The sequence below is a fragment of the Podarcis pityusensis genome (assembly GCF_964106645.2).
Source record: "Podarcis pityusensis genome assembly, chromosome: 4".
Taxonomy (NCBI): Eukaryota; Metazoa; Chordata; class Lepidosauria; order Squamata; family Lacertidae; genus Podarcis; species Podarcis pityusensis.
In genome coordinates this window covers 1,261,372-1,287,686 of record NC_138027.1, presented here as the reverse complement: position 1 = coordinate 1,287,686, position 26,315 = coordinate 1,261,372, and the positions used below count along the sequence as shown (strand labels likewise).

Below are 26,315 nucleotides of genomic sequence, written 5' to 3'. Positions count from 1 at the left end.
TCCTTCATTTGTTCCTGAGGCTCAAATCTCTTTTTGCATCCATTGCAGATTGTGATGAATTACAGATCGAGAACAAGGATGAACACGACAAAATCCCCAGAGAGGAGAAGCCACGTAAGAATTTGGAGTGTGGAGAGAGTTGCAGTCAGAGCTCCCATTCCAGTTCCCAACAAAGAAATCTCAATGGAAAGAAACACTATCAATGCAGGGAATGTGGAAAGAGTTTCAGTCAGAACTCCTCTCTCACTTCCCATCAAAGAACTCATACAGGGGAGAAACCCTATCAGTGTGTGGAATGCGGAAAGAGCTTCAGTCAGAGCTCTAATCTCACTTCCCATCAAAGAACCCATACAGGGGAGAAACCCTATCAGTGCATTGAATGTGGAAAGAGCTTCAGTATGAAGGCCTCTCTCACTTCCCATCAAAGAATTCATACAGGGGAGAAACCCTATCAGTGCATGGAATGTGGAAAGAGCTTCAGTCAGAGCTCTGATCTCAATTCCCATCAAAAAATTCATACTGGGGAGAAACCCTTTCAGTGCATGGAATGTGGAAAGAGCTTCAGGAAGAGCTCCCATCTCACTTCTCATCAAAGACTTCATACAGGGGAGAAACCCTATCAGTGCGTGGAATGTGGAAAGAGCTTCAGTCACAGCCAAAGTCTGACTTCCCATCAAAGAATTCATACAGGGGAGAAACCCTATCAGTGTGTGGAATGTGGAAAGAGCTTCAGTCACAGCCACTATCTCACTTCCCATCAAAGAATTCATACAGGGGAGAAACCTTATGAGTGCATGGAATGTGGAAAGAGCTTCAGTCGGAATGACTATCTCACTTCCCATCAAAGAATTCATACAGGCGAGAAACCGTATCAGTGCATGGAATGTGGAAAGAGCTTCAGTCAGAGCTCCGATCTCAATTCCCATAAAAAAATTCATACTGGGGAGAAACCATATCAGTGCATGGAATGTGGAAAGAGCTTCAGTATGAAGGCCTCTCTCACTTCACATCAGAGAATTCATACAGGGGAGAAACCATATCAGTGCATGGAATGTGGAAAGAGCTTCAGTCAGAGCTCATCTCTCACTTCCCATCAAAGAATTCATACAGGGGAAAAACCCTATCAGTGCATGGAATGTGGAAAGAGCTTCAGTCAGAGTAATGATCTTACTTCCCATCAAAGAATTCATACAGGGGAGAAACCCTATCAGTGTGCAGAATGTGGAAAGAGCTTCACTCACAGCCACTATCTTACTTCCCATCAAAGAACCCATACAGGGGAGAAACCCTATCAGTGCATTGAATGTGGAAAGAGCTTTACTCGGAGCTACTCTCTCACTTGCCATCAAAGAGTTCATATCGGGGAGACATCCTTCATTATATAGCTTTAGGAGACAAGGAAATCTGCACTTTTAAAAAATGTGGTGAGAAGAGGGTTACATATGTGTATTTTGTGTTTTTATATTGTGTTTTTGTTTTATGTTGTAATCGTCCTGAAACGTGGCAACAGGAGTCAATCTTTAGAGGCTGAGGGTTTTTTGCCCCCCCAATAAAACATTTGAGGAGGCCACCACCCAAGTTAGTAGGCATTGCCATTCTAATGGCCTGCATGCATGCATGTATTTGATTGTGCAAGGCAGACCTTACCTGACCCACCACCAATATTTTATTCAATTCAGCACCACTGGGTCGAGTATTATACAAATTAAATAAAGACATAAATCGCCCTCCCTTGCACATGTTCCAGCTTGTCAATATCCTTAGAATCATTTTTAAAATTTATGTGCCCTTCGTCTGATGATTTCACAATATAAACATACAGGATGAAAGCATTGATTTCTCAAAAACAAGTCCAGCCAGAGATATCTCTCCTCCCCTTTTTTGGATGGAGTTACAAACTTTGTTGATCAGGGAACAGCTGTGGAAATAGTGCATCTTGATTTCAGTAAGGCTTTTGACAAAGTCCCCCATGATCTTTCTGTGAAAGCCGGTAAAATGTGGTCTGAATGAGGAAACTGTTAGGTAGATTTGACTGACCGAACCCAAACAGTCCTCCTTCATGGTTCCTCATCATCCTGGGGTGCTGCAGGGTTCTGTCCTGGGCCCGTTGTTGTTCAACGTCTTTATAAATGACTTGGATGAAGAAACTGAGGGGGTGCCCATCACATTTGCAGATGACACCAAATGGGGAGTGGAGGCCAATGTTGCAGAAGGCCGAATCAGATCAATGACAGGAACAGTACCACTTTATTCTGCCTTTGTCAGACCCCACCTTGAATAGTGTGTTCAATTCTGGGCACCACAAGTTAAGTATCTTAAATATTGGTTGCCTGGAGAAATCAAGAAGGTGGGGGAACACAATCCGTATTCCTTTTATAACATGTGGCCAATGTTTATTGAATACATGTATTGTTAAGACTGTTGTAGGAATCCACCCAGCACTCAGTAATTTTTAATAAACATAAAATGTGGGACATGTAAGCACTAACCCCCACCCCACCCCAATCTCTCAGAGTGAAAATACCTCTGTGGGCAGGATTGGCTAATAGGATAGCTTGAAGAACTGGGTCAATCACTAGCCCTGTATATATAGAGAGAGAACCATTGTATATATATGGATAATCAATTGTGACGGCAGTGAGACACGCAAGAGTGCAGTTCATTTATAAAGTTGGTTTTATTCCAAGAAAAGAACAGATTACCAGGAGCTCCTCTCCCGTGAGCTGGTTGCCATTACGATGATGACTCAGCTAAGTTCTCAGTGTCACGTTTCATCCTACAAATGCAACGTGGGAGGAAACTTCTCTTCGTACTCTGTGACAAATTGTGTCCTTTTTCCTGTAACCCCCCCTCCATGCTCTTGAATACTCGAAGGCTGGCCAGCCATTTCTGAGAGGCTATCTGTGGAGTTCGGCCTTTCACCTACATTCTGGGAGATTGTTTCCATGATAACCCCCCTCCTTTTGCTCTGGGCCATCTTCCAACCCTGGCAACTGCTTGGACTCTGACAGAGGTGTTGAAAACAAATGAAATTAGACACAAGTGGGAATTTCTTGGAGGTATTTCCTTCACCTACAAAATAGAAGAAAGATAGAAGAAAGACTTTTAGATCCCCAGAATTCGGAAAATTTTGGTGGAAATACAAAATATACAAAATAGGCTTGGGAGGGGGTACAGCTCAAGAAAGAGAAGAAAGTGAACAAGGACAGGAAAGTCCAGGAGGATAAGAAAAGAAGCAGTTTCCCACAACTATATTATTGTACTTAATTGCAGTTCCGTATTTGATGTTGATATTTGACTTTGTGTCTAATAAAGATTAATGAATTTGAACATTATATCGTGGAACATCAATGGTTTGAACAATAAGGTATAAAGGAATAAAAGTGAGCGAATCTTAAAAAAGAAAAATTGGGACATCATTGGTCTGCATGAAACACATATAGCTAAGAAACATGACAGAGTTTAGAGAGATAAGAAATTAGGAACAGAATACATAGCTTCAGATGTTTCCAAAAAGAGAGGAATTGTTATATATATATATATGAACCAAAAGAGATGTAAAAATACCACTTAAAGATGACGAAGGAAGAATATTAGGAATACAATTGACAAAAGGCAGAGAAGAAATAATTTTGGTGGGGGTGTACGCACCAAGTGGAAATAAAACAAACTTAAAAAAACAACCCTTGAAGATAAGCTATTAGAATACAGTAATGACAGTATGATCATCATGGGAGACTTCAACGGAGTAACATCCCTGGCTCTAGATAGAACGGAGAGAGACGTAACATCAAGAAAAGGGAAGTTCCCAATAACATTTAATCATTTGTTAGAAGATCTGAACTTAAAAGATGCTTGGAGAGAGAAACGGAGAAGGGACAGACAATATACCTTCTATGCATATGCTAAAAAATCAGATGCAATTCAGACTTCAAATCTAATACCTTTTCGAAGAAAAGTTGAGATCCTTCCGAAAATGATATCAGACCATAATCTGGTAATGATGGAACTAAAATATAATAAAATTAAAAACAGAAGTTGGAGGTTGAATGGAAGATTATTAAATGATGAGAAAATATTAGAGGGCAGACTTCCAAAAACTTTCTTTGAATTGGTTGACAATTTCAATTTGATAGATATTTGGAGAACCAAACATTGGTTAGATAGAGAATTCACATTTCATTCTGATGTATACGAAAGCAGTTCAAGAATCCATACGATATGGGTGTCTAAAGAATTAGAATGGAAGGTAAGAAAAATACAGATACAGTGGTAACTCAGGTTAAGTACTTGATTCATTCCTGAGGTCCGTTCTTAACCTGAAACTGTTCTTAACCTGAAGCACCGCTTTAGCTAATGGGGCCTCCTGCTGCTGCCACGCCACCAGAGCACAATTTCTGTTCTCATCCTGAAGCAAAGTTCTTAACCTGAAGCACTGTTTCTGGGTTAGCGAAATCTGTAACCTGAAGCGTATGTAACCCGAGGTACCACTGTATTGCCAAGAACAATATCAGACCATAACCCTGTTTTTTTAGAAATGCAAAATGAAAATCAGTCTATGGAATACACTGGGATCTCCTTCTGCCCTTCTTTGATAGGGCTTGTGTACATCCATCTCCTCCCTCTGGGGGGGGGGCACTGAAGTTTGCAAACTGGTGGTTCGGGGGGGGGCAAGCACAAAGGATTGCATCATCTCTCTCTGCTTGGCTCAGAGCCAGCTGCCCCCAACTTCTGCTGGGTGTTAATGATCACTGCAGCAGGAGCCGAGTGCCTGGCATGGATGAGGCCTCATTCTGGCCTTCTGCTCCACTGAGCAAATGTGACAAAGGTCAGGGCTCCTGGGGGGGGGTAGAATTTCCCCCAAATCACAGGCTCATTAGAGGGTTGCCCCACTGGCCTAGACTGGAGCCACTCTGGCCCTCATCCAGCGGGCTTGGGCACGACCCTGCTGACTCGTGCAGAGGTGGCCGCCTTCAACGGGACATTCTGGGATCCAAAGAGAAGCTGGGATCGGCTGCTGGGATCCAGCCTGTCCCACTTTGAACAGGACAGTCGTGGGCTATCCATTCTGGCCCTCTGCTCCCCTGAGCAAATGCAATAGAAGCCGAGGCTCCGGGGTGGATGGTGGGGATAGTAGAGTTGAAAGGGAGCCCCAGGGTTCTGTGGGCTAAGGTTACCAGATTTTTTTTTCAAAGAATCCGGGGAGACTTCTTTTTTCTTTTTCTTTTTTGAAAAGGGGGGAGAGAGTTATTTTTAAAAAGTTATTTTTCCCCCAGAAGTAGTGTCTTCTCTTCTGTGATCTCCTCTGTCACACGGCCTTCCTCTGGGCCCTGGCCTGCTGTCTTGTAACGCTAGCTGCCGTGGGGTAGGCTCGGGTCTGGACTGGGCTCCGCCACGTGTCCTTGCCCTCCGTGTGCGCTCCTACCTGTCCTTGGTGGTGGCGGCTGTGGCATGGCAAGGTTGGGGCTCCCCTCTTTTTTCTCCTTCCTCTTTCTCTCTCTTCTCCTTCTCCTTCTCCTCTCCTCCTTCTCCCTGCCTTGGCTCCGGGGTTTTCATGGCCCTGGAGTGCCGCTGGGCAGTCGGACTGCTGGCCGGGTGCTCTTGCTCCCGGCTTGATTTGGGTCATGGGGGGAGCAGCAGTTCCCCCAGTTCCCCCTCAGCAGAGGCACCCGCCATTTTGCCTCACTGGAAGTCCCCATATGATGTGTCTTGTGCTGCTGAACCAATCACGCAACATTCATTCCCTACTAATAAATCTACAACACTTAAAATATAAATCTGGGGACATTAAATGAAATCCCGGGACATTCCAGGGACAGATTTTGTCCGGGGACAGATGCTTGAATCTGGGGACTGTCCCTGGGAAACGGGGACGTCTGTTAACCACACTCTATTCCAACCCCCTGCGTTGCAGGAATCTCAGCTCTGAATGTCAGCTCCCAAGGCCTTGGGGGCCCTTGGCTGGGTTTCCCCAGCTACTCTGGGCAGCTCCCAAACAGAACACTAAAAACAGAATAAAACATTGAAAACTTCCCTAAACCGGGCTGCCTTCAGATGTCTTATAAACGTCAGATAGTTGTTTTGACATCTGGTGGGAGGGTGTTCCACAGGGTGGGTGCCCCTACCAAGAAGGCCCTCTGCCTGCTTCTCTATAACTTTGCTTCTTGCAGTGGGGTAACTGCCAGAAGGCCCTCAGAGCAGGACCTCAGTGTCCAGGCTGAACGATGGGGGTGGAGACGCTTCTTCAGGTATACTGGGCTGTTGAGGGCTTTAAAGGTCAGCACCAACACTTTGAATTGTGCTTGGAAACGTCTTGGGAGCCAATGTAGGTCTTTCAGGACTGGCGTTATATGGTCCTGGCAGCCGCTCCCAGTCACCAGTCTAGCTGCTGGATTCTGGATTAGTTGTAGTTTCTGGATCACCTTCCAAGGTAGCCCCACGTAGAGTGCATGGCAGTAGTCCCAGCGGGAGATAACTAGAGCATGCACCACTCTGGCAAGACTGTCTGGGGGCAGGGAGGGTCTCAGCCTGCGGACCAGATGGAGCTGGTAGACAGCTGCCCTGGATACAGAATTGACCTTCACCTCCATGGACAGCTATGAGTCCAAATTGATTCCCAGGCTGTGCACCTGGTCTTTTAGGGGCAGTTAACCCATTCAGGACCAGGGAGTCCCCCCTACCTGCCCATCCCCCGAAAACAGGACATCCCCTGAAACAGGGATTCAGCCTCAATCTGCTAGCCACCATCCATAGCAATCCATAGCTGCCATCCATAGATGACGGCATCATGATCCTGGCAGTTTTCTGCTCAACTCCTTCGCTAAGGACCCCTAGGGTGACGTTTGCCTCTTTCGCAGCCGCCACATGCCGGGTCTTGACATCCTGATGCAGACAGGCAAGAGGCTGCCTAAGATTATGACAGATGAAAAATAATTCTTTTTTTGGGGGGGTGTCCTCATCTCTGGCCTAGTTTGGCAGGCCCACTTTGGCTAGGGGAATCCTGGACTGGCAGTGGCTCTGTCGCAGGAACACCCCCCCCCCAATCATTCAGTTTGTACAAACTTGACACACTCACACACTACATACGCTACGCTTCTGTTATAAATTCATAGAAAATCAACCATACATTGGATTTGCACCGTTCCACTTTTATTTTACTCCATGAAGGAAGGACTACAAAATGGGGAAGGTTTGATACAGGGCAGCCATAATCCCTTCAGCATACCAGCACATCCACAGGAGCCCTGCCCAGTTGCTATGCCAACCCTGATGGTCCTAGACAGAAGTCCATCAAGATCACAAAGAACTTGCATATGGGAGTGGATTCAGCATGGACTGAAACAAAGGACAATAATCAGCTCTTCCCTCTGGGGGCAGGAAACTGCAAACTCCCCTCTGTCACCTGGAAAGTACTCATGGGGAGGGGGAAAGGGGGAACCAGCCAGGTGACAGGACACTCAGGTTACCACCACAACTCCTCCCTCAACCCCTCCTTTTTGTGATATAGTTGAGATGTAGTCTTAGGGGTGTAGTTTGGGGGATTAGTAACCAATAAAAGTTGGGGTCTTCTTTTGTTCTGGACTTCCATTTGGCTTCATCTTGTTGCAGGTGGGAGTCCTGTCGCGACAGTATCCAATAAAGGCCAAGCCTACAGGCTGCTGTTTTGCTCCAAGTTATCCTGGTTGGTGTCTTTGTTTTTGTCCAAGGGAGCCCTCGGATTTCTCCGTTAGCAGCTCTCAATGGCCAGCTTGCTCAGTGGTTAGAGGCATCCAGATGGGACTCTTGCTGGCCTTCTGCCACTTTGGAACAAGTCTCCACATGAGACAGTTTGGGGGGAGAGAGAGTCAGAGGGGTTGGAGGGAGGGAGAAGTGGCTCTGATCTGAGTGGATCATCCGCTCTGAGGAGAATATCTATGGAGCCAGAGGAAGGAGCCTCACAGCTGAGAAGGGGAGACCATGTTGAGGGTCCGAAGGGAGTATTCAGATGGGAGTGAAGATGGAGGGAGAAGCTGTGGGAAGACTCTCCTCTTCTTCTGGGGTCTCCTTCCAGTCAGGAGGAGAGAGATCTTGTAGGAAAAGGAGATTCCCAAGTCCGTGGCAAGGGCTGAGAGGATCCCCTGGGTCTGGCATACAAAGGAAAATACCTCAGGAGTGGGATTGCTAAGAGAGAGGGGAAGCGAGGAAAAGTGGCCCCTCGCCGTGAAGGAAGCTGGGCTGTGTCAAAAGTACCTCACGGAAAGACCTCTCATAACTAAGTGGGGGGATGAGAGAGAAGCCACAGAAAGAGAGTTCAGCCTTTCACTATCTATTGTGTGTTACAGAAATTACCGAGGGGGGGGCACATCTTTAAAGTTAAATATTATATTAAAGCATCATCGGGGGGGCATGGCTAATGGTATTTGTTGTCCAGAGGGAACCACGTTTCAGAAAGCCAAAGCATTGCAATAAATCAGTCTGAAAAGATAGTTCCCCCCCCTTCCCATTTATTGCTTCATTAAAAGCATTACTATAATGTGCTTAAAAAATAATTACACAAATATAGAAGGAAAACCTAAAATATTCTATCCCATTTTTTTTCTGCATTCTTTATTGCATTCTTAAATCTCTCTGTATAGTGATGTGTCTTCCCCAAAATTAAGATGAAACAGACATGAAGATGACATTGGCCCTGTTACGGAAATTACGGGGGGGGGGGCGCACATCTTTAAAGTTAGATATTACAAATATTATGCCTGAATATATCCTTTCAACTTGACAGCTCAGGGAAGTCACCTAGCTTTAAAATTAATATAAAATCATCTCCTTTCCCAGTTCCCCCCATTCCAAAGCTATTTTCCCCTTGCAAAAGGACTCCAGGAAGTTTCAGAGGTGACAATTGCTGGGCTCATTGTTAGCCAAAGGAGGCCAAATCTCATCACCTGACTCCCTCAGGCTCCAGACATGCAAAGGAACTTCTATTGTACTTTTGGGTGGTGGGTACTTAAGACATATTTGTCTATGCTCATCTTATACCTGAGTCTTGCCCTGCCATGTCTGCTTATGCTAATCTTGTACCAAGGACTTGTCTGGACATGTTTGCCAAGGTTAAACTAGTGTAACCCCAGTCCACCCCTCCCCTTTGGTGACATTTCAGTGATGGAGTAATGATGTAGCAATGATGCTGTACGAACTGTATTCTGGGATATGGTGGGAAAGTTTTTAAAGTCCTTGTCACCCCATCCTCGGGGTTCAAATTTGCTCTTTGAACCTATTGCGCAATAAACTTTGGTCTACAGCTATTTGCTCCGGTTGGCTGGACTCCTTCCTTTATTCCGCGGGGACCTGCGGGCTCTGCCCGACCAGCTGGGGGACGGCGCAGCCTCACACCTAGATTTTTCCCTAACAGGCCCACTTTGCATACAGCCTTGTATACCTGCTTTATGAACAACAACTGCAGTTTAACACGAACATTCTTTGGAACTTCCCTTTCGTGAGAAATGAGCCTGGCTCCCTCCTTGGGGTCTTTTGCCGGCAGGTCAAGACTTCCTTGTCCCAAGAGGCTTTGGGGAAGTGACAGCTTCGCATGAAAGCGCTGGTGACATGCTGCTTCTATGGGAATGTTCTAAATTATTTCAATATACTATTAATTCCATTAATATGTAATTGTTTCTTAAATTATTACTCTTTTTCTATGTGTTTAGCTGTTTCTATCTTAAGTGTAAGCCGCCTTGAGTCCCTGTCAGGGAGAAAGGCAGAATATCAAGAACAAGAAGAATTCTTGTGCCCATGGTCAAAATGTTATTGTTCCTCCTCCTCTTCTCCTCCCAACTGTGCTGCAGCAGTGAATCAGGCCAGAGTCCAGCTTGCCAGGATCATAGAATGACAGAATTATGAATCAGGCCATCGGTCCATCTACCTCAGGGCGCCCCACACTGACTGGCAGCAACAGCTCTCTGGGGTTTCTCTCCCAGCCTTAGCTGGGGCTGCCAGTGGGGACTGAAGACGAATTTCCACATAAATCATAAGACCTAAAATTCAGAATACAACATTAATAGCAATAACAATTGAAAATGACACAGATAAAAACCCAAAGCCATTTGAAGAAGGAGGCCTATCTGCCCAGTAGCAGCAGTATTATTATTATTATTATTATTATTTATACATACCCCGCACATCTGGCTGGTTTTTCCCAAGCCACTCTGGGCAGCTTCCAACAAAATATTAAAATACAATAGTCCATCAAATATTAAAAGCTTCCCTAAACATAACAACCATCCATTTTTAGTCCATTGAGTTAGAAATTCAGCATTTCTGGAAGGGGAAATGGCATACTATTGAATGTTTGCATAGCAACATGCTTAAGAAAGTTTTGGTTATTCATGATGAGAATAGGATTTATTTATGTTGAACTTTGCTTGGTTCCTCCTTGGCAGCCAGTGCGATTGTTTCAGCAGTGCTGGAACTCAGGACCGGCTGCCTTGAGGGCCATCAAAGAGCAGTTGGGCAGGGAAAGGTCTCCCTTGGGAGGTGGTGGACTCTCCTTCCTTGGAGGTTTCTAAGCAGAGATCGGACGGCCATCTGCCATGGATGCTTTAGCTGAGATCCCTGGGGGTTGGACTAGATGACCCTGGGATCCCCTCCTATCTCTCCACTCCTGAATTCTAGGAGGAGCTTCCTTGCCTCCTGCAAAGCCCTTTTCCCTGCAAGCTCTTCCTCCGGTTTCCGCCCAAGGGAGGGAGATGCTCAGAGCTCAGCCAAGAGCCAAAATCCCCCCCCCCCATAGGCGGAGCCAGGCGGAAGCTGCCCCCTTAGAGCCATTCAAAAGAACAGAAATTAATAGAAATCAGAGTTCTGCCCTGGCTAAGCGAGTGTGCAATGCGGGGGAGGGGGGGCTGAGCTGGGGGGACTCGGCACTGCAAGGGTTAAAGGAACCGAGCTGCCTTCCTAGAGAGGACAGGATGAGGTTTCCGGCTTCCCAGGCAGCAAGGCTCTTCTTCTTCCTTAGTCTTCCCTCCTCTTCGTCACGCCAGCCTCTTTGCCAGGGAGGCTTCTCTTCTCAGAGCCCAATTCTGGGATTGTGCCAGGATGGCGAGAGAGGGCTGAGCTGGGGGGACTCGGCACTGCAAGGGTTAAAGGGAACCGAGCTGCCTTCCTAGAGAGGCCAGGAAGCAAGGGGGGGCAGGTCCTCCAGAGCCAAGGCCCCTCCCTCCCCAGGCCTTTCCTGCCTCGCTGTCCCTCCTGGGATCTGGTGAGTCTCCTCTCTCTCTGGGATCTGGTGAGTCTCCTCTCTCTCTGGGATCTGGTGAGTCTCCTCTCTCTCTGGGATCTGGTGAGTCTCCTCTCTCTCTGGGATCTGGTGAGTCTCCTCTCTCTCTGGGATCTGGTGAGTCTCCTCTCTCTCTGGGATCTGGTGGGGGTCCCAGGGCTGCAGCAGGGGAGGGGGCTGGGGGGACCCCAAGTCAGGGAGGAGAGGGTCCTGCCAGGGAGGGGCCAGGTCTGCCACGCTCTCCTTCCTGCAGAGCAGAGGATCCCAAACTCATTTAGACCTTCGCCCCCCCCTTTCAGAAAAGATCTCCCTTCTTTAAACAAAGGAGTCCCTGGGACTGTGTGACGTCGCTCAGCGTCACTGCAGAACAGAGGAAACATCTGCAAATGGTTTTCGAAAGCTGGACAAGGAGGTGGACTAGACACCCCACACCCCCCAAGAAAACCCCACGAGGAGGAAGGAAGAAAAGTTGGGAAAGAGAGGCCAGGAGTAAAGCGAGGGATCCCAGCCCAGAGTCTGGCTGCCGCATTGGGGACCAGTTTCCCAGTGTCTCCCAGGGCAGCTCCCCACGGAGGCCACGGCAGCAATCCCCTCGCACCCAGAGCAGGGCATCCCAGGACCACATCCTCTCTGTCCCAAAGGGATTGTTGCTGGCAAAGCAGCTGGAAATGGGCGCTGCTACTCCCTGAGCATCCAGGGACCTTGGCATCAATGGCTGTGCGTGTGTTAAGCTATCTAAGAGAATAATCATAATAAATTACCTGCCTAAATTTCAAGGGAGATGTCTTTGGCCCCACCCACTTGGCCCTCAGGGGGTTGACTAGATACATACCTGGCCCTCAGAACAAAGAAAAAGGGACCCCACCCCAGGGGTCAGTCTTGAGAGCAGCAGAGAGACCAAGTGCAAGAAAAGGAGACAGAAGCAGGGGGGAAATGTGCCCAGAAGTGGGGGTGGGGGGAGCAGCTCCTGAGGACCCCCAGATGAGGACCCCCACTAGAGCCAAGCATCCATTTTTCACAAGATACAAATGACTCCTTTGTCAGTCAGTTCCAAATTCATGCATTTACTTTACGGAAGCATTTAATGTTTGATGGATTACTGTATTTTAATATTTTGTTGGAAGCCTCCCAGAGTGGCTGGGGAAGCCCAGCCAGGTGGGTGGGGTATAAATAATAATAATAATAATAATAATAATAGATGTTGTTGTTGTTAATTGAATTGATATACCACCCTTCATCAAAAGATCTCAGGAACATTGAAAACATAGAACTCATAAAAAGTACAGTGGTACCTCGGGTTACATACGCTTCAGGTTACATATGCTTCAGGTTACAGACTCTGCTAACCCAGAAATAGTACCTCGGGTTAAGAACTTTGCTTCAGGATGAGAACAGAAATCATGCTCTGGCGGCACAGCAGCAGCAGGAGGCCCCATTAGCTAAAGTGGTGCTTCAGGTTAAGAACAGTTTCAGGTTAAGAACGGACCTCCAGAACAAATTAAGTACTTAACCCAAGGTACCACTGTATACAAATGATAGGTAAAGGTAAAGGTACCCCTGCCCGTACGGGCCAGTCATGTCCGACTCTAGGGTTGTGCGCCCATCTCGCTTAAGAGGCCGGGGGCCAGCGCTGTCCGGAGACACTTCCGGGTCACGTGGCCAGCGTGACGAAGCTGCTCTGGCGAGCCAGCACCAGCGCAGCACACGGAAACGCCGTTTACCTTCCCGCTATAAAGCGGTACCTATTTATCTACTTGCACTTTGACATGCTTTCGAACTGCTAGGTGGGCAGGAGCTGGGACCGAACGACGGGAGCTCACCCCGTCGTGGGGGTTCGAACCGCCGACCATGCGATCTGCAAGTCCGAGGCACTGAGGTTTTACCCACCTCTATAAAATTTACCCTATAAATGATACATCACCTCAAATCCTTTAATCAGGCGAGTTTCCTCCTTTTGAAAGAGGCAGGTGGAATCTCCACAGTTGCTAATAGAATAACGTTGAAAGGCTAGTGAAATATGGGGAACCAAGAGCATCTGCTTGGCATGCAGTATTATTATTATTATTATTATTATTTACTGGAAGGCAGGAGCAACCAGGCTGATTCACATCACATAAATCCCTTCCGTTGCCTCCACATTTTGCATTGCAATCTTCCTTCTAGGAGGGCTAGAGTATGGCTACCAGATATTTTTCAATGAATCCGGGGACACTCCCCCCCCCAAGCTGAGTAGCAACAGGGAGTCAGTAGTGGGGATGGTGAGGCAAAAGACCCTGGCTCCCTCTCCTTCTGCCAGAAGCCCCCCTCCCTGCTTGTCTCTCAGAGCCCGGAGACGTCTGACAATGGAGGAGCAAAGGCAGGCTGCACTGTTGGATCGCTTGAACCCCAGAGCGGAGGGGACTTGGAAAGCTGTGGGGAGCCAGGGGCCTTCACTCTCAGCAACTGATTTCATGGAGGAAGACCCTGACATGGAATTTGACTCAATATCGATCCAGAGCAGAATTCCAATATATAGTTAGCAGAGTGAAACCTAAACACGTTATAGGATTCCCAAAAATAGACCAGAGGCAATTGTATTTCATCCAGCAGAGCTTTACTGCTATTGAAGGCAAATGAGCATCAAATCCAAAACATTCAGGATTGGCCTTGTGCATAAGAAATCCAGTTGCAGCAGACTTAACCTAAACTTACCTAAATTTACCACAACTTATTATAAGTCTAAACCTTAACACTTAACCTTAACCTTAACCTTAACCTTAACACATACTATGTACAGAACACCAGAGGGAAGAGAGAGAGAGAGAGAGAAATTGAAACCCGGGCTCCTTCTGGCCTCTTCTTACAGTCAGCATGACCTTGAGAGAAGAGAGAACAGAGCCACTTTAACCCAGCTGTACTCAGCTTCTCTGAAGGAATAACCCAAACATCAGGAACCTTCTGTTTGTTTCTTTTATTCAGAGAAGCTTCCGGAACCCTCTTGAACTAACTAGAATAGAAAAGATCAATATCAGATCCAAGCTTTCTGCACTAAGAAATGCAAAGTGACAGACCCTCAGGGAATGAGCTGCTCTTCTCATTAGGCCTGAAGCTCAGCCAAGTCTGTGAATATCGTGTTCTTGCTGATAAAGAGTTAACTCCAGCTGTGAACTGTGGGATTTCCTGCTCAGATAACTCTGTGACACCAGAGTCCAGTGTCCAGTTCACTGGGTCCAGTGTGCTTTGAAGACGTTTCTGTTTGTTTCACAGACGAGGAGCGGGCGTTGCTGGATCCTGACCAGAGAGCTCTGCATAAGGACGTCATGGAGGAGAATCATGGGATCGTGGCCTCTCTTGGTAAGGCTCCATGTGGGATCATCCTATCTGCCTGGAAATTCAAAAAATACCTCTATGTGACGAACCTCATATATTTTCACAGAGCTCAGCAGCGCCCCCTCCAACACCTAGGAACCTAACACCCCCAAAATAAACCTTGAGCAGCAAATTACACTTTTTTCTTATATATATAATTTTTAAAATTGTTCTCCATTTAATATTGTACATTCACATCATCATTATCCGCTATACCACCCTGGCTCTTTAGAGCCTCAACTTGCTTCCCTCCGGCCTCAGATTTCGAAATTAACATTTATATCATTGCAATTTGTACATTTTCCAATTCCTATTACACTTATTACAGAATGTCTCAAGATTTAAATATAGAAAGGTAGAAAATTTCTCATTACAAGTCTTCAGACAACCCTGCTAGTGATGTTAATTGCTTACAATAATCTTTCAGATATCGTATAAATTTACTCCAACCCTTTTGGAATCCTTAATCGTGCTGGTTTTCCTGTCAGTGTCACCAGATATGCAAAGTCCATCATTTTCATCTGCCAATCTTCTAACAGAAATTCTCACCATGTCAATTAATACTTAGTTTGGGAACCTTTAGCTTTAATTCTGGCCTTACAACGCCTTCCCATGGAGTGAAGCAAGTTTTTTAGTTCTGCAGCTGTAATAATGTGAAACAAAGATGGAATTATTGCCTCTATTATTTGGGCTTTATTGCTGGGTTGCTTCTGACTAACAAGTTTCTTTAGTTGGCTCCATAGATTTTCAATTTGGTGAAGGTCTGGGCTATTCCCAGGCCATTCCAGCAGTGGAATTGATTATCTTGAAACCACCTTTTGCACACAGCAGCAACATGACATGGAGGTGAATCCTGCTGAAATAGAAAACAAACAAACAGATAGAAAGGTTCAGTATCTGGGAAAAGATCACATGCAGAACGCTTCAGTTTGGGCTCAAGTATTTCATTTATGTATTTTAGAGCATTTACATTCCCTTTGATGACACAAATTCTTCCCACATCTTTTGCTCACATATTTCATGCCATCACTGCCAAGCAAGGAGATTTTGGTCTCATCACTCCAAAGAACACTTTCCCATTGTTCCGCTGTCCAGTTACCATGGGTTTTAACCCAGTTTAATCTTTTCCACCTTTGCTTGAGAGATAATGGCTTTTCCCTTGGAATTCTAGCATTTAGACCAGTCCTTGCACTCAACTTCACATTACATTGCGCCATGTCATCTTGTAGACACCCAGATGATTTTCTTCTGTCACGTAGGCACAGTCTCTCCATTCTTTGATCATCACTTGCTGTTGTGCACCTTTTCCTGACTTTACCAGTCTGATTTTGTAGTGACTGAGTCTCCTTAAACCTCTTCAAAAATATAGAAAGGCCAGCTTTTGTTACGTTTCCCCCAATCTTGCTTCTAATTTCTCCATAACTATAGCCTTGTTCACTTAATAGTACTATTTTACATTTCTTTCTTGGTGACCAGTCAACTCTTTGTGCCATTTTAAATTTTTTATCATGTTCTGCAAACTCGCTAAATGAAAAAACACAAAAGAACCAACAACAACTTGATAGCAATCACATAACACACTGACAAAACAAAATAAAAAAATTCCTTCCAGTAGCACCTTAGAGACCAACAAAGTTTGTTTTTGGTATGAGCTTTCGTGTGCATGCACACTTCTTCAGATACCAGCTCATACCAATAACAAACGTAGTTGCTCTCTAAGGTGCTACTGGAAGGAATTTTTTTATTTTGTTTCGACTAAAGCATATCAACATGGCTACCTACCTGTAACACTGACAAAAGTCATCCTAAGCAAGTTGTGCTTCCTTTTTTGGTTATTTTGCTATAACTTTTGATTGAATTCACATAATTGAACAAACTTTGTTGCATTACATTCTTGATTAAATTATCTTTCCATTGATAAATAATTTCAAGATATTACTCCAAAAGAAGTGCTGTTATGAGCCGGTGTTATGAGCCATCAAACCTCTGAAATACACCTTCCCCCAAAAGGCTTCCACAATTTTACCACTGTTGTTGTTTAGTCGTTTAGTCGTGTCCGACTCTTCGTGACCCCATGGACCAGAGCACGCCAGGCACTCCTGTCTTCCACTTCCTCCGCAGTTTGGTCAGACTCATGTTTGTGGCTTCGAGAATTTTACCACTACTGTATATCAAACAAAGCAGCATTCAACAACCCATCAGAATCTAATAATAAATATGTTGGTTAATGACAAACAACAAAGGTAATGAACACTCACCCAACTCCCTTCAGTTCTTCATTTGTTCCTGAGGCTCTAATCCCTTTTTGTTTCCATTGCAGATTGTGATGAATTGGAAATCGACAACAAAGGTGACCACAACAACATCCCCAGAGAGGAGAAGCCACGGAAAAATTTGGAGTGTGGAGAGAGATGCAGTCACAGCTCCCATTCTACATCCCATCAAAGAAATCTCATTGGAAAGAAACCCTATCAGTGTATGGAATGTGGAAAGAGCTTCAGTAGGAGTTCCTCTCTCACTTCCCATCAAAGAATTCATACAGGGGAGAAACCCTATCAGTGTGTGGAATGCGGAAAGAGCTTCAGTCAGAGCTCCCATCTCATTGCCCATCAAAGAATTCATACAGGGGAGAAACCATATCAGTGTGTGGAATGTGGAAAGAGCTTCAGTCACAGCCACAGTCTCACTTTCCATCAAAGAATTCATACAGGAGAGAAACCCTATCAGTGTATGGAATGTGGAAAGAGGTTCAGTCAGAGCTCCTCTCTCACTTCCCATGAAAGAATTCATACAGGGGATAAACCCTATCAGTGTGTGGAATGTGGAAAGAGCTTCAGTAAAAGCTCCTCTCTCACTTCCCATGAAAGAATTCATACAGGGGATAAACCCTATCAGTGTGTGGAATGTGGAAAGAGCTTCAGTCAGATCTCCTCTCTCACTTCCCATCACAGAATTCATACAGGGGAGAAACCCTATCAGTGTGTGGAATGTGGAAAGAGCTTCACTAAGAACTCCTCTCTCACTTCCCATGAAAGAATTCATACAGGGGAGAAACCGTATCAGTGTGTGGAATGTGGAAAGAGGTTCAGTCAGAGCTCCTATCTCACTGCCCATCAAAGAATTCATACAGGGGAGAAACCCTATCAGTGTGTGGAATGTGGAAAGAGCTTCACTGAAAGCTCCTCTCTCACTTCCCATGAAAGAATTCATACAGGGGATAAACCCTATCAGTGTGTGGAATGTGGAAAGAGCTTCAGTCAGATCTCCTCTCTCACTTCCCATCAGAGAATTCATACAGGGGAGAAACCCTATCAGTGTGTGGAATGCGGAAAGAGCTTCAGTAAAAGCTCCTCTCTCACTTCCCATGAAAGAATTCATACAGGGGAGAAACCCTATCAGTGTGTGGAATGTGGAAAGAGCTTTAGTCGGAGCTACTCTCTCACTTCCCATGAAAGAATTCATACAGGGGAGAAACCGTATCAGTGTGTGGAATGCGGAAAGAGCTTCACTGATAACTCCTATCTTACTTCCCATCAGAGAATTCATACAGGGGAGAAACCCTATCAGTGTGTGGAATGCGGAAAGAGCTTCAATCAAAGCTCCTCTCTTTCTTCCCACCAAAGAATTCATAGAGGGGAGAAACCCTATCAGTGTGTGGAATGTGGAAAGAGCTTCAGTCAAAGCTCCTCTCTTACTTTCCATCAAAGAATTCATAGAGGGGAGAAACCCTATCAGTGTGTGGAATGTGGAAAGAGCTTCTGTCAGAGCTCCAATCTTACTTCCCATCAGAGAATTCATACAGGGGAGAAACCCTATCAGTGTATGGAATGTGGAAAGAGCTTCAGGAAGAGCTCATATCTCACTTCCCATCACAGAATTCATACAGGGGAGAAACCCTATCAGTGTGTGGAATGTGGAAAGAGCTTTAGTCGGAGCTACTCTCTCACTTCCCATCGAAGATTTCATACAAAGTTTGGAAAAAACCATTATACAGCTTTAGGAGAAAGGCAAATCCGCACCTTGTTAACCAGGCCTTTGGCTGATTGACATGTAATGTCCTTTTCAAATGTGGTGGGGAGGGGGTTTACAGATGTGTATTGTGTTTTTATATTGTGCTTTTATGTTGTAACTGTCCTTAGACCTGTGGCTGTAGGGATTAGGAGCCAACTCTTCGAGGCCAAGGGGTCTTTGCCCCCCAATAATATATTTGAGGGGGCCACCCCCCCAGTTGGTAGGCATCGCCATTCCAATGGCATGCATGCACCATGTGATTGATTGTGCAAGGCGGGCCTTACCTGGCCCCCCACCAATATTTTATTCAATTCAGCACCACTGGGTCGAGTATTATACAAATTAAAGACATAAATTGCCTTCCTTTGCACGTGTTCCAACTTGTCATTATCCTTATTTATTTTCATCTTTAAAATTTATATACCCTACATCTGAATATTTCACAATATAAACATACAGGATGAAAGCATGGATTTGTCAAAAACATGTAAAGCCAGAGAACTAGAGAGAACCAACTAAGTTCTCACTGTCATGTTTCATCCTACAAATGCAACGTGGGAGGAACCTTCTCTTCGTATGCAGGGACTAATCGCATCCTCTTTCCTGTAACCCCCCCCCCCGTTCTTGAATACTCAAAGGCTGGACAGCCATTTCTGAGAGGCTATCTGTGGAGTTTGGCCTTTCACCTACATTCTGGGAGAGTGTTTCCATGACAACCTCCCCTCTCTTTGCTCTGGGCCATTTTCCAACCCTGGCAGCTGCTTAGAATCAGAAGCTTCCTGTATCCTGACATCAGTGTTTATATAGAGAAGAAATAAAAATGTCAACTAATACCAAGAAAGGACAGCCAAACCCAACACTCCTTACTTTAATGGCAAGATGCCGCTCCATAGTGTTTGAGCTTATTGTGGTGGTTTTTTAAAAAAGAATAAGACTTTGAAAGGGAGGAGCTGCCTGCTGCTGCCTGCATACTAAAAATTTTGTGGACTGTGACTGGGTGACTTGACCTTGACACTTTGGAATAGTTACGGCTAATGGGGTAGATAAACCTGAGAAAAGCCAAGTTAAAGACAAAAGAGGCTCCAAAACCAACTTTTGAAGAGTCGGTGATGCATATGTTAACAGAAATAAGAACAGATGTTAAAGGAACCCAGCAGAATGTACAAGAGCTAAAACAAGAATTTACAGATTTGAAATCAGGTTTTCAAGAGGTCAGGGAAGAAGTTGCTGGTCACGGAAAAAAGACTGATGGAATTGGAAACAGTGAGAGTACTTGATGTGGAGAGGACCCAACAGGAGGCGCTTAATGCAATTGCCTTCTTACGGATGAAGGAACGTGAGAACCAACTGAGAGTGAGAGGCACACCTCAATTGGAACAAGATAATCTTAAGTATTGGCTAATTGAAGAGTTTGCAGCCTGCTGGGATCTGGAAAAAGACAAGTTAAGTTCCTGGATTGAGATGGCCTATAGGTTTGGGCCTAAGAAAGATTCAAAAGTGGTATATGACTGTATACTGGTTTTCAAGACAAAGGAACAGAGAGACAGGATTTTGAGCCTACATTACAAAAAAAGTCTGAAGATAAAAGACAAGCCAATTGTTTTGTTCAAGGAGATTCCAAAACACTTTTTGAATTTAAGGAACAATTACGCGGACCTGGCTGGAGCTCTGAGAAGGAAGAATATCTTCTTCAGGTGGGAGTTCCCAGAGGGCCTCGCCTTCAAATTTCAAGGAAGGAAACAAAGAATTAAGACTGTTGAATAAAAAATGAGGTTTTTTGGGGGGGAAACGTTGAGGAACTTGGATTGGAAAGTCCACAGGCATCGGGGGCAGGTGCGGGGGCTCCCTAATATCGTAAGATGGCACTGAGAATTTACTCTTGGAATGTTAACGGCTTGAACTCACGACTAAAAAGGATCCAAGTATATCATGTGTTAGCAAAACAGAATTTGGATATAATTTGTCTGCAAGAAACTCATGTCACCAGATTACATAGAAAAGTACTTCAGAATAAGAGACTTGGACAGGAATTCATTTCATCAGACAAAGTGAAGAAAAGAGGAGTGGTTTTACATTAAAGAAAAATGGAATCCTAAAATGTTGTTTAAAGATGAGGAGGGAAGATATATTGCAGTAGAAGACAAGGCACAAGGCAAGAAATATTTGCTCTTAGGAATTCATGCACCAAATGATGGCAAAGCGGAATTTTTTAAGAATCTGGAAACAAGACTTCTGGATTATATGGATTACAAATTGATTTTGATGGGAGATTTGAATGGTGTTGTATCAACGCTTATGGATAGAACACAGAGACAGAAAGTTATGAATTCTGGCAGACTACCAAAGGTCTTTTTTGAAATGGTGGACAAATTTGATCTGTCAGACATATGGAGAGTGAGAAATCCAACAGAAAAAGCCTTCACATTCTATGCCAATGCAAATCAATCATTCTCAAGAAGTGACTATTTATGGATATCCAGAGACATTGTTCCCAGAGTAACCAAAGTTGAAATATACCCAGACTCTGATTATAATGCTGTGTTATTGGAAATGAAAATATTTCTGCAGGGATCCTTCAGATGGAGAATGAATGATGATTTGTTGAGGAATGAACAGACCATTGGGAAAGCCTAAAAGACTCTTAAAGATTACTTTGAGACAAATATGAATTCTGAGGTGGAAACAAGAGTCGTTTGAGATGCAAGTAAAGCGGTGATGAGAGGATTCCTCATACAACAAAATTTGATTAAGAAAAAGATACAGAATGAAAAAATAGATAACTTTTTGTCTCAATTAAAAGATAAAGAGAAGAATTTGAGATGTAACCCAAAGAACCTGCAGATCCAAAAGGAAATTAAAGCTTTACAGATTCAGTATTCCCAGATTATAAACCAGGAAATGGAATGGAAAATAAGGATGATGAGACAAAGGAATTTTGAATCTGCAAATAAATGTGGAAAACTGCCTGCTTGACAATTAAAAAAGAGACAGAAACAAAGTACTATTACTAATATTGTATCAGAAGGAAAGTCTGTGGAGAACCTTGCAGAGATAAGAAGATGCTTTCAGAAGTACTATAAACAGCTGTATAAAAGTGGAAAAGAAGATAAAGATAAAATTGAGCAATTTAAATGGATTGCAAAAAATTCCCTAAAATAAAAAGATCCTGCTTAATAGATTGATTACAAGGCAAGAGGTTGAGAATGAAATAAATGAGATGCAGCTAGGCAAAGCACCAGGGCCAGATGGTTTGTCAGCAAAGTACTATAAGACCCTGAAAGACTGGCTTATTCAGCCATTGATGGATGTATGCAACAAGATATTAAGAGGGGACAAAGCACCTGAAACCTGGAAAGAAGCTTTTATAACCCTGATACCAAAACCAGATCAAGATAGGTCCAACATGAAAAATTATAGACCAATCTCACTACTCGAAAGTGGATTACAAATTTTTTGCTAACATTTTGGCCAATAGGTTGAAGAAGGTGCTAACAGATCACAAGGATCAGGCAGGATTTCTGCTTGGGAGACATATGAAAGGTTGGGTGTTAAAAAAAACAACTCTAAAACGATGTTCATGTTTATTGATGCTGAGGCCTTTGATAATGTTTCATTGAGTTTTATGAAAAGGAATTTAGACAGTATTGAGGTTGGACAAGAATTCTTAAATGGTATTAATGCAATCTATTTTGAACAAAAAGCTAAAATTGTAGTTAATAATGTGGTTTCAGAAGAAATTAGAATTGAGAAAGGAACCAGGCAAGGGTGCCACTTTCCCCTCTGCTTTTTATTTCGGTCCTGGAGGTTTTGCGAAATATGCTGAGAAAAGAGGAAGAGGTTAAAGGAATAACAGTAGGCTCTAAACAATCTAAGTTAAAAGCCTTTGCTGATGATCTGGTGTTAACTTTAGAAGACCCAGACTCCAGTGCAGTGAAAGCACTGGAGCTGATTCAGGAGTTCGGACAAGTAGCAGGATTCAAGTTAAATAAGAGCAAAACCAAAGTGTTGGGGGGGAACTTAGATAATGAGGAGAGAAAAATACTTCAGGAAAGACAGGCATTGTTTTTGTGAAGAAAGTGAAATATTTGGGTGTGAATTTATCAGTGAAAATTTTGAATTTATATAAGGTAATTATAAGAAACTATGGAGTAAAATTAAGATAGAACTTGAGATCTGGTCAAATTTAAAATTGTCATTAATGGGCCGAATATTGGTGGTTAAGATGAACGTATTGCCAAAGATGTTTTTATTCCAAGCTTTACCAATTATTGACAGTGTTAGACGTTTTAAAGAATGGCAGAAAGCATTGTCTAAATTTATCTGGCAGGGGAAAAAACCTAGAATTAAAGATAAAATATTAACAGATGCAAAAGAGAGAAGGGGATTTTCCCTGCAAGATTTGAAGATTTATTTTGAGGCAGCAGCTTTCTGCTGGATTAAGGAATGGATTCAAATAGATAATGCTGATGTGTTAGATTTGGAAGGATTTGACAATGTATTTGGTTGGCATGCATACTTGTGGGATGACAAGATATTGGCTCATAAAGGTTTTAAAAACCATGTAATTAGAAAATCTTTATATAATGTATGGATAAGATATAAAGCTCTCTTGCAAAGGAAAACACCCAGATGGTTTTCACCAGTGGAAGCAAACGCACAGAAAAAGTTGAATATGGAGAGTAAATGGTTGAAATATGCTGATTTACTAGTGAAAGATAATGAAGAATTTAAATTAAGACCATTTGATAAAATTAAAGATAAATTGGATGGATGGTTACAATGTTATCAGATTAATGAACTATATAAACTTGATAAGAAAAATGGTTTTGCAACAGAAAAATCTAAATTGGAAACGGAATTGTTAGATACCAATGTTAAAAATCTCTCTAAAATGTATAATTTGTTGTTAGAATGGCATACAAAGGACGAACAAGTTAAATCTGTGATGATAGATTGGGCAAGAGATGGACACAATATAATGTTGGCAGATTGGGAAAGTCTGTGGAAGAAAGGGGTTAAGTTTACTGCATGTACTGTATTAAAAGAAAATATTATGAAAATGCTGTATAGATGGTACTTAACCCTGGTGAAATTAGCAAAGATGTATCATACAAATGATAACTTGTGTTGGAAATGCAAAGAAAAAGAAGGTACTTTCTATCATATGTGGTGGACGTGTCCTAAGGTGAAAGACTTCTTGGAAAAGATATATAATGAGTTGAAAGAAATGTAGAAAAATACGTTTATTAAAAAACCAGAAGCCTTTCTACTTGGAATAATAGGACTGGAATTGCCCAAAAAAGATGTTAGACTGTTTTTGTATGCCACTACAGTGGCAAGACTTTTATTAGCCAAAAATTGGAAATCGCAAGAGATACCAACAATAGAAGAATGGCAGATGAAGATGTTGGACTTTTTGGAGCTGGCTGACCTGACTGGAAGAATCCGTGACCAGAAAGGAGACACAAGAGGACTGGAAGAAATTTAAAGACTATTTAGCTAAATATTGTAATATAAGATAAAGAGAAATTTCTTGGAAGGGATAATTAGGCTTAGGAGTAGAATAAGAATATGTTGTTAATAAACATTAAGGATTAGAATATTAATAAAGGAGAAGTTAGTAAATAAAAGAAGGTAATATTATTAGAAATATGAATGTGGAGAACTGCTAAACAGGTGATATAATGAAATTCAGGTAGAGGGGATTCAAGGAAGTCAGTTATCGATGAAATGAAATTAGGATTTGGAAGTAAAAATTCTTCTTTATGTGTTTTTCTTTGTTTTTGTGTATTGTGATGTTTTTCTTTTTCTTTTTTCTTTTTTATGTGATAAATGTGAAAGCCAATAAAAAAAATTGGGGGGGGGTGGAGAAAGAGAAGGACAGGAAAGTCCAGGAGGATAATAAAAAAAGCAGAGTTTCCCTCAACTATATTATTGTATTTAAGTGCAGTTTCATATTTGATGTTGATATTTGACTTTTTGTCTAATAAAATTTGAACATTATATCATGAATTTGAACATTATATCGTGGAACATCAATGGTTTGAACAATAAGGTAAAAAGGCATAAAAGTGAGCATACCTTAAGAAAGAAAAATTGGGACGTCATAGGTCTCCAGGAAACACATAGCAAAGAAACATGACAGAGTTTTGATAGATAAGAAATTAGGAACAGAATACATAGCTTCAGATGTTTCCAAAAAGAGAGGAATAGTTATATATATAAAAACCAAAAGATAGATGCAAAAATCCTACTTAAAGATGATGAAGGAAGAATATTAGGAATACAATTGACAAAAGGCAGAGAAGAAATAATTTTGGTGGGTGTATACGCAGGGCCGTCTTAAGTATATCTGGCGCCATGGTGCAAAGATCCCTCCAGCGCCCCTCCCCCCATTCCCCAGAGTTCATGACCTTTTTTAAGGGGGAGGGAACCCCAAAGTTGTTGACTTTTTTAGGAAAGGTTCTCCCATTTTATAACAACAACAACAACAACAACAACAACAACAACAACAACAATAATAATAATAATTTATTATTTGTACCCCGCCCATCTGGCTGGGTTTCCCCAGCCACTCTGGGCGGCTTCCATAGAAACCAAAAATCCACTAAAATATCACATGTTAAAAACTTCCCTGAATAGGGCTGCCTTAAGATGTCTTCTGAATGTCAGGTAGTTGTTTATCGCTTTGACATCTGATGGGAGAGCATTCCACAGGGCGGGCGCCACTACCGAGAAGGCCCTCTGCCTGGTTACCTGTAGCTTTGCTTCTCGCAATGAGGGAACAGCCAGAAGGCCCTCGCCGCTGGACCTCAGCGTCCGAGCAGAACGATGGGGGTGGAGACGCTCCTTCAGGTATACTGGGCCGAGGCCGTTTAGGGCTTTAAAGGTCAGCACCAACACTTTGAATTGTGCTCGGAAACGTACTGGGAGCCAATGTAGGTCTTTCAAGACCGGTGTTATGTGGTCTCGGCGACTGCCCCAGTCACCAGTCTAGCTGCCACATTCTGGATTAGTTGTAGTTTCCGAGTCACCTTCAAAGGTAGCCCCACTTAGAGTGCATTGCAGTAGTCCAAGCGGGAGATAACTAGAGCATGCACCACTCTGGCGAGACAGTCCGCGGGCAGGAAGGGTCTCAGCCTGCGTACCAGGTGGAGTTGGTAGACAGCTGCCCTGGATACAGAATTGACCTGCGCCTCCATGGACAGCTGTGAGTCCAAAATGACTCCCAGCCTGCGCACCTGGTCCTTCAGGGGCACAGTTACCCCATTGAGGACCAGGGAATCCTCTACACCAGCCCGCCCCCTGTCCCCCAAAAACAGTACTTCTGTCTTGTCAGGATTCAACTTCAATCCATTAGCCGCCATCCATCCTCCAACCGCCTCCAGGCACTCACACAGGACCTTCACCGCCTTCACTGGTTCTGATTTGAAAGAGAGATAGAGCTGGGTATCATCTGCATATTGATGGACACCCAGTCCAAATCCCCTGATGATCTCTCCCAGCGGCTTCATATAGATGTTAAAAAGCATGGGGGAGAGGACAGAACCCTAAGGCACCCCACAAGTGAGGGCCCAGGGGTCTGAACACTCATCCCCCACCACCACTTTCTGAACACGGCCCAGGAGGAAGGAACAAAACCACTGTATAACAGTGCCCCCAGCTCCCAGCCCCTCAAGACGGTCCAGAAGGATGTTATGGTCAATTGTAT

The 26,315-nt window shown here is 43.7% G+C and overlaps 2 protein-coding genes and 1 long non-coding RNA gene across 6 annotated transcripts in view; 2 read left to right on the top strand and 1 right to left on the bottom strand.

Annotated features, from left to right (window-relative positions):
• LOC308475073 (uncharacterized protein) overlaps window positions 1-3,335 on the top strand; it is a 133,925-nt gene extending 130,590 nt beyond the window's left edge. Inside the window, exon 9 of the mRNA XM_081001890.1 lies at window positions 49-3,335. Within this exon, the coding sequence (XP_080858016.1) occupies window positions 49-1,385 (1,337 nt within the window). The 3' untranslated portion in view covers window positions 1,386-3,335. The remainder of the gene's footprint in view (window positions 1-48) is intronic.
• The window catches only part of LOC308475174 (uncharacterized protein), a 105,180-nt gene extending 86,201 nt beyond the window's left edge, over window positions 1-18,979 (top strand). The window contains exons 1-3 of one of the 4 annotated variants that reach the window (XM_081002157.1): window positions 10,881-11,227; window positions 14,204-14,578; window positions 16,914-18,979. In XM_081002157.1, the coding sequence (XP_080858283.1) occupies window positions 14,545-14,578; window positions 16,914-18,640 (1,761 nt within the window). In that variant the 5' untranslated portion in view covers window positions 10,881-11,227; window positions 14,204-14,544 and the 3' untranslated portion in view covers window positions 18,641-18,979. Of the gene's footprint in view, window positions 1-10,880; window positions 11,390-14,203; window positions 14,579-16,913 lie in introns of those variants that run through there. The other 3 variants (XM_081002155.1, XM_081002154.1, XM_081002156.1) reach the window with 3 other exon arrangements.
• LOC308475506 lies at window positions 13,468-14,067 on the bottom strand. The gene is made up of 2 exons (XR_013985274.1): window positions 14,001-14,067; window positions 13,468-13,969 (listed from the first exon to the last, which is right to left on the bottom strand). It is a non-coding gene; the product is annotated as an uncharacterized lncRNA (long non-coding RNA).
• Window positions 18,980-26,315: the final 7,336 nt, after the last annotated feature.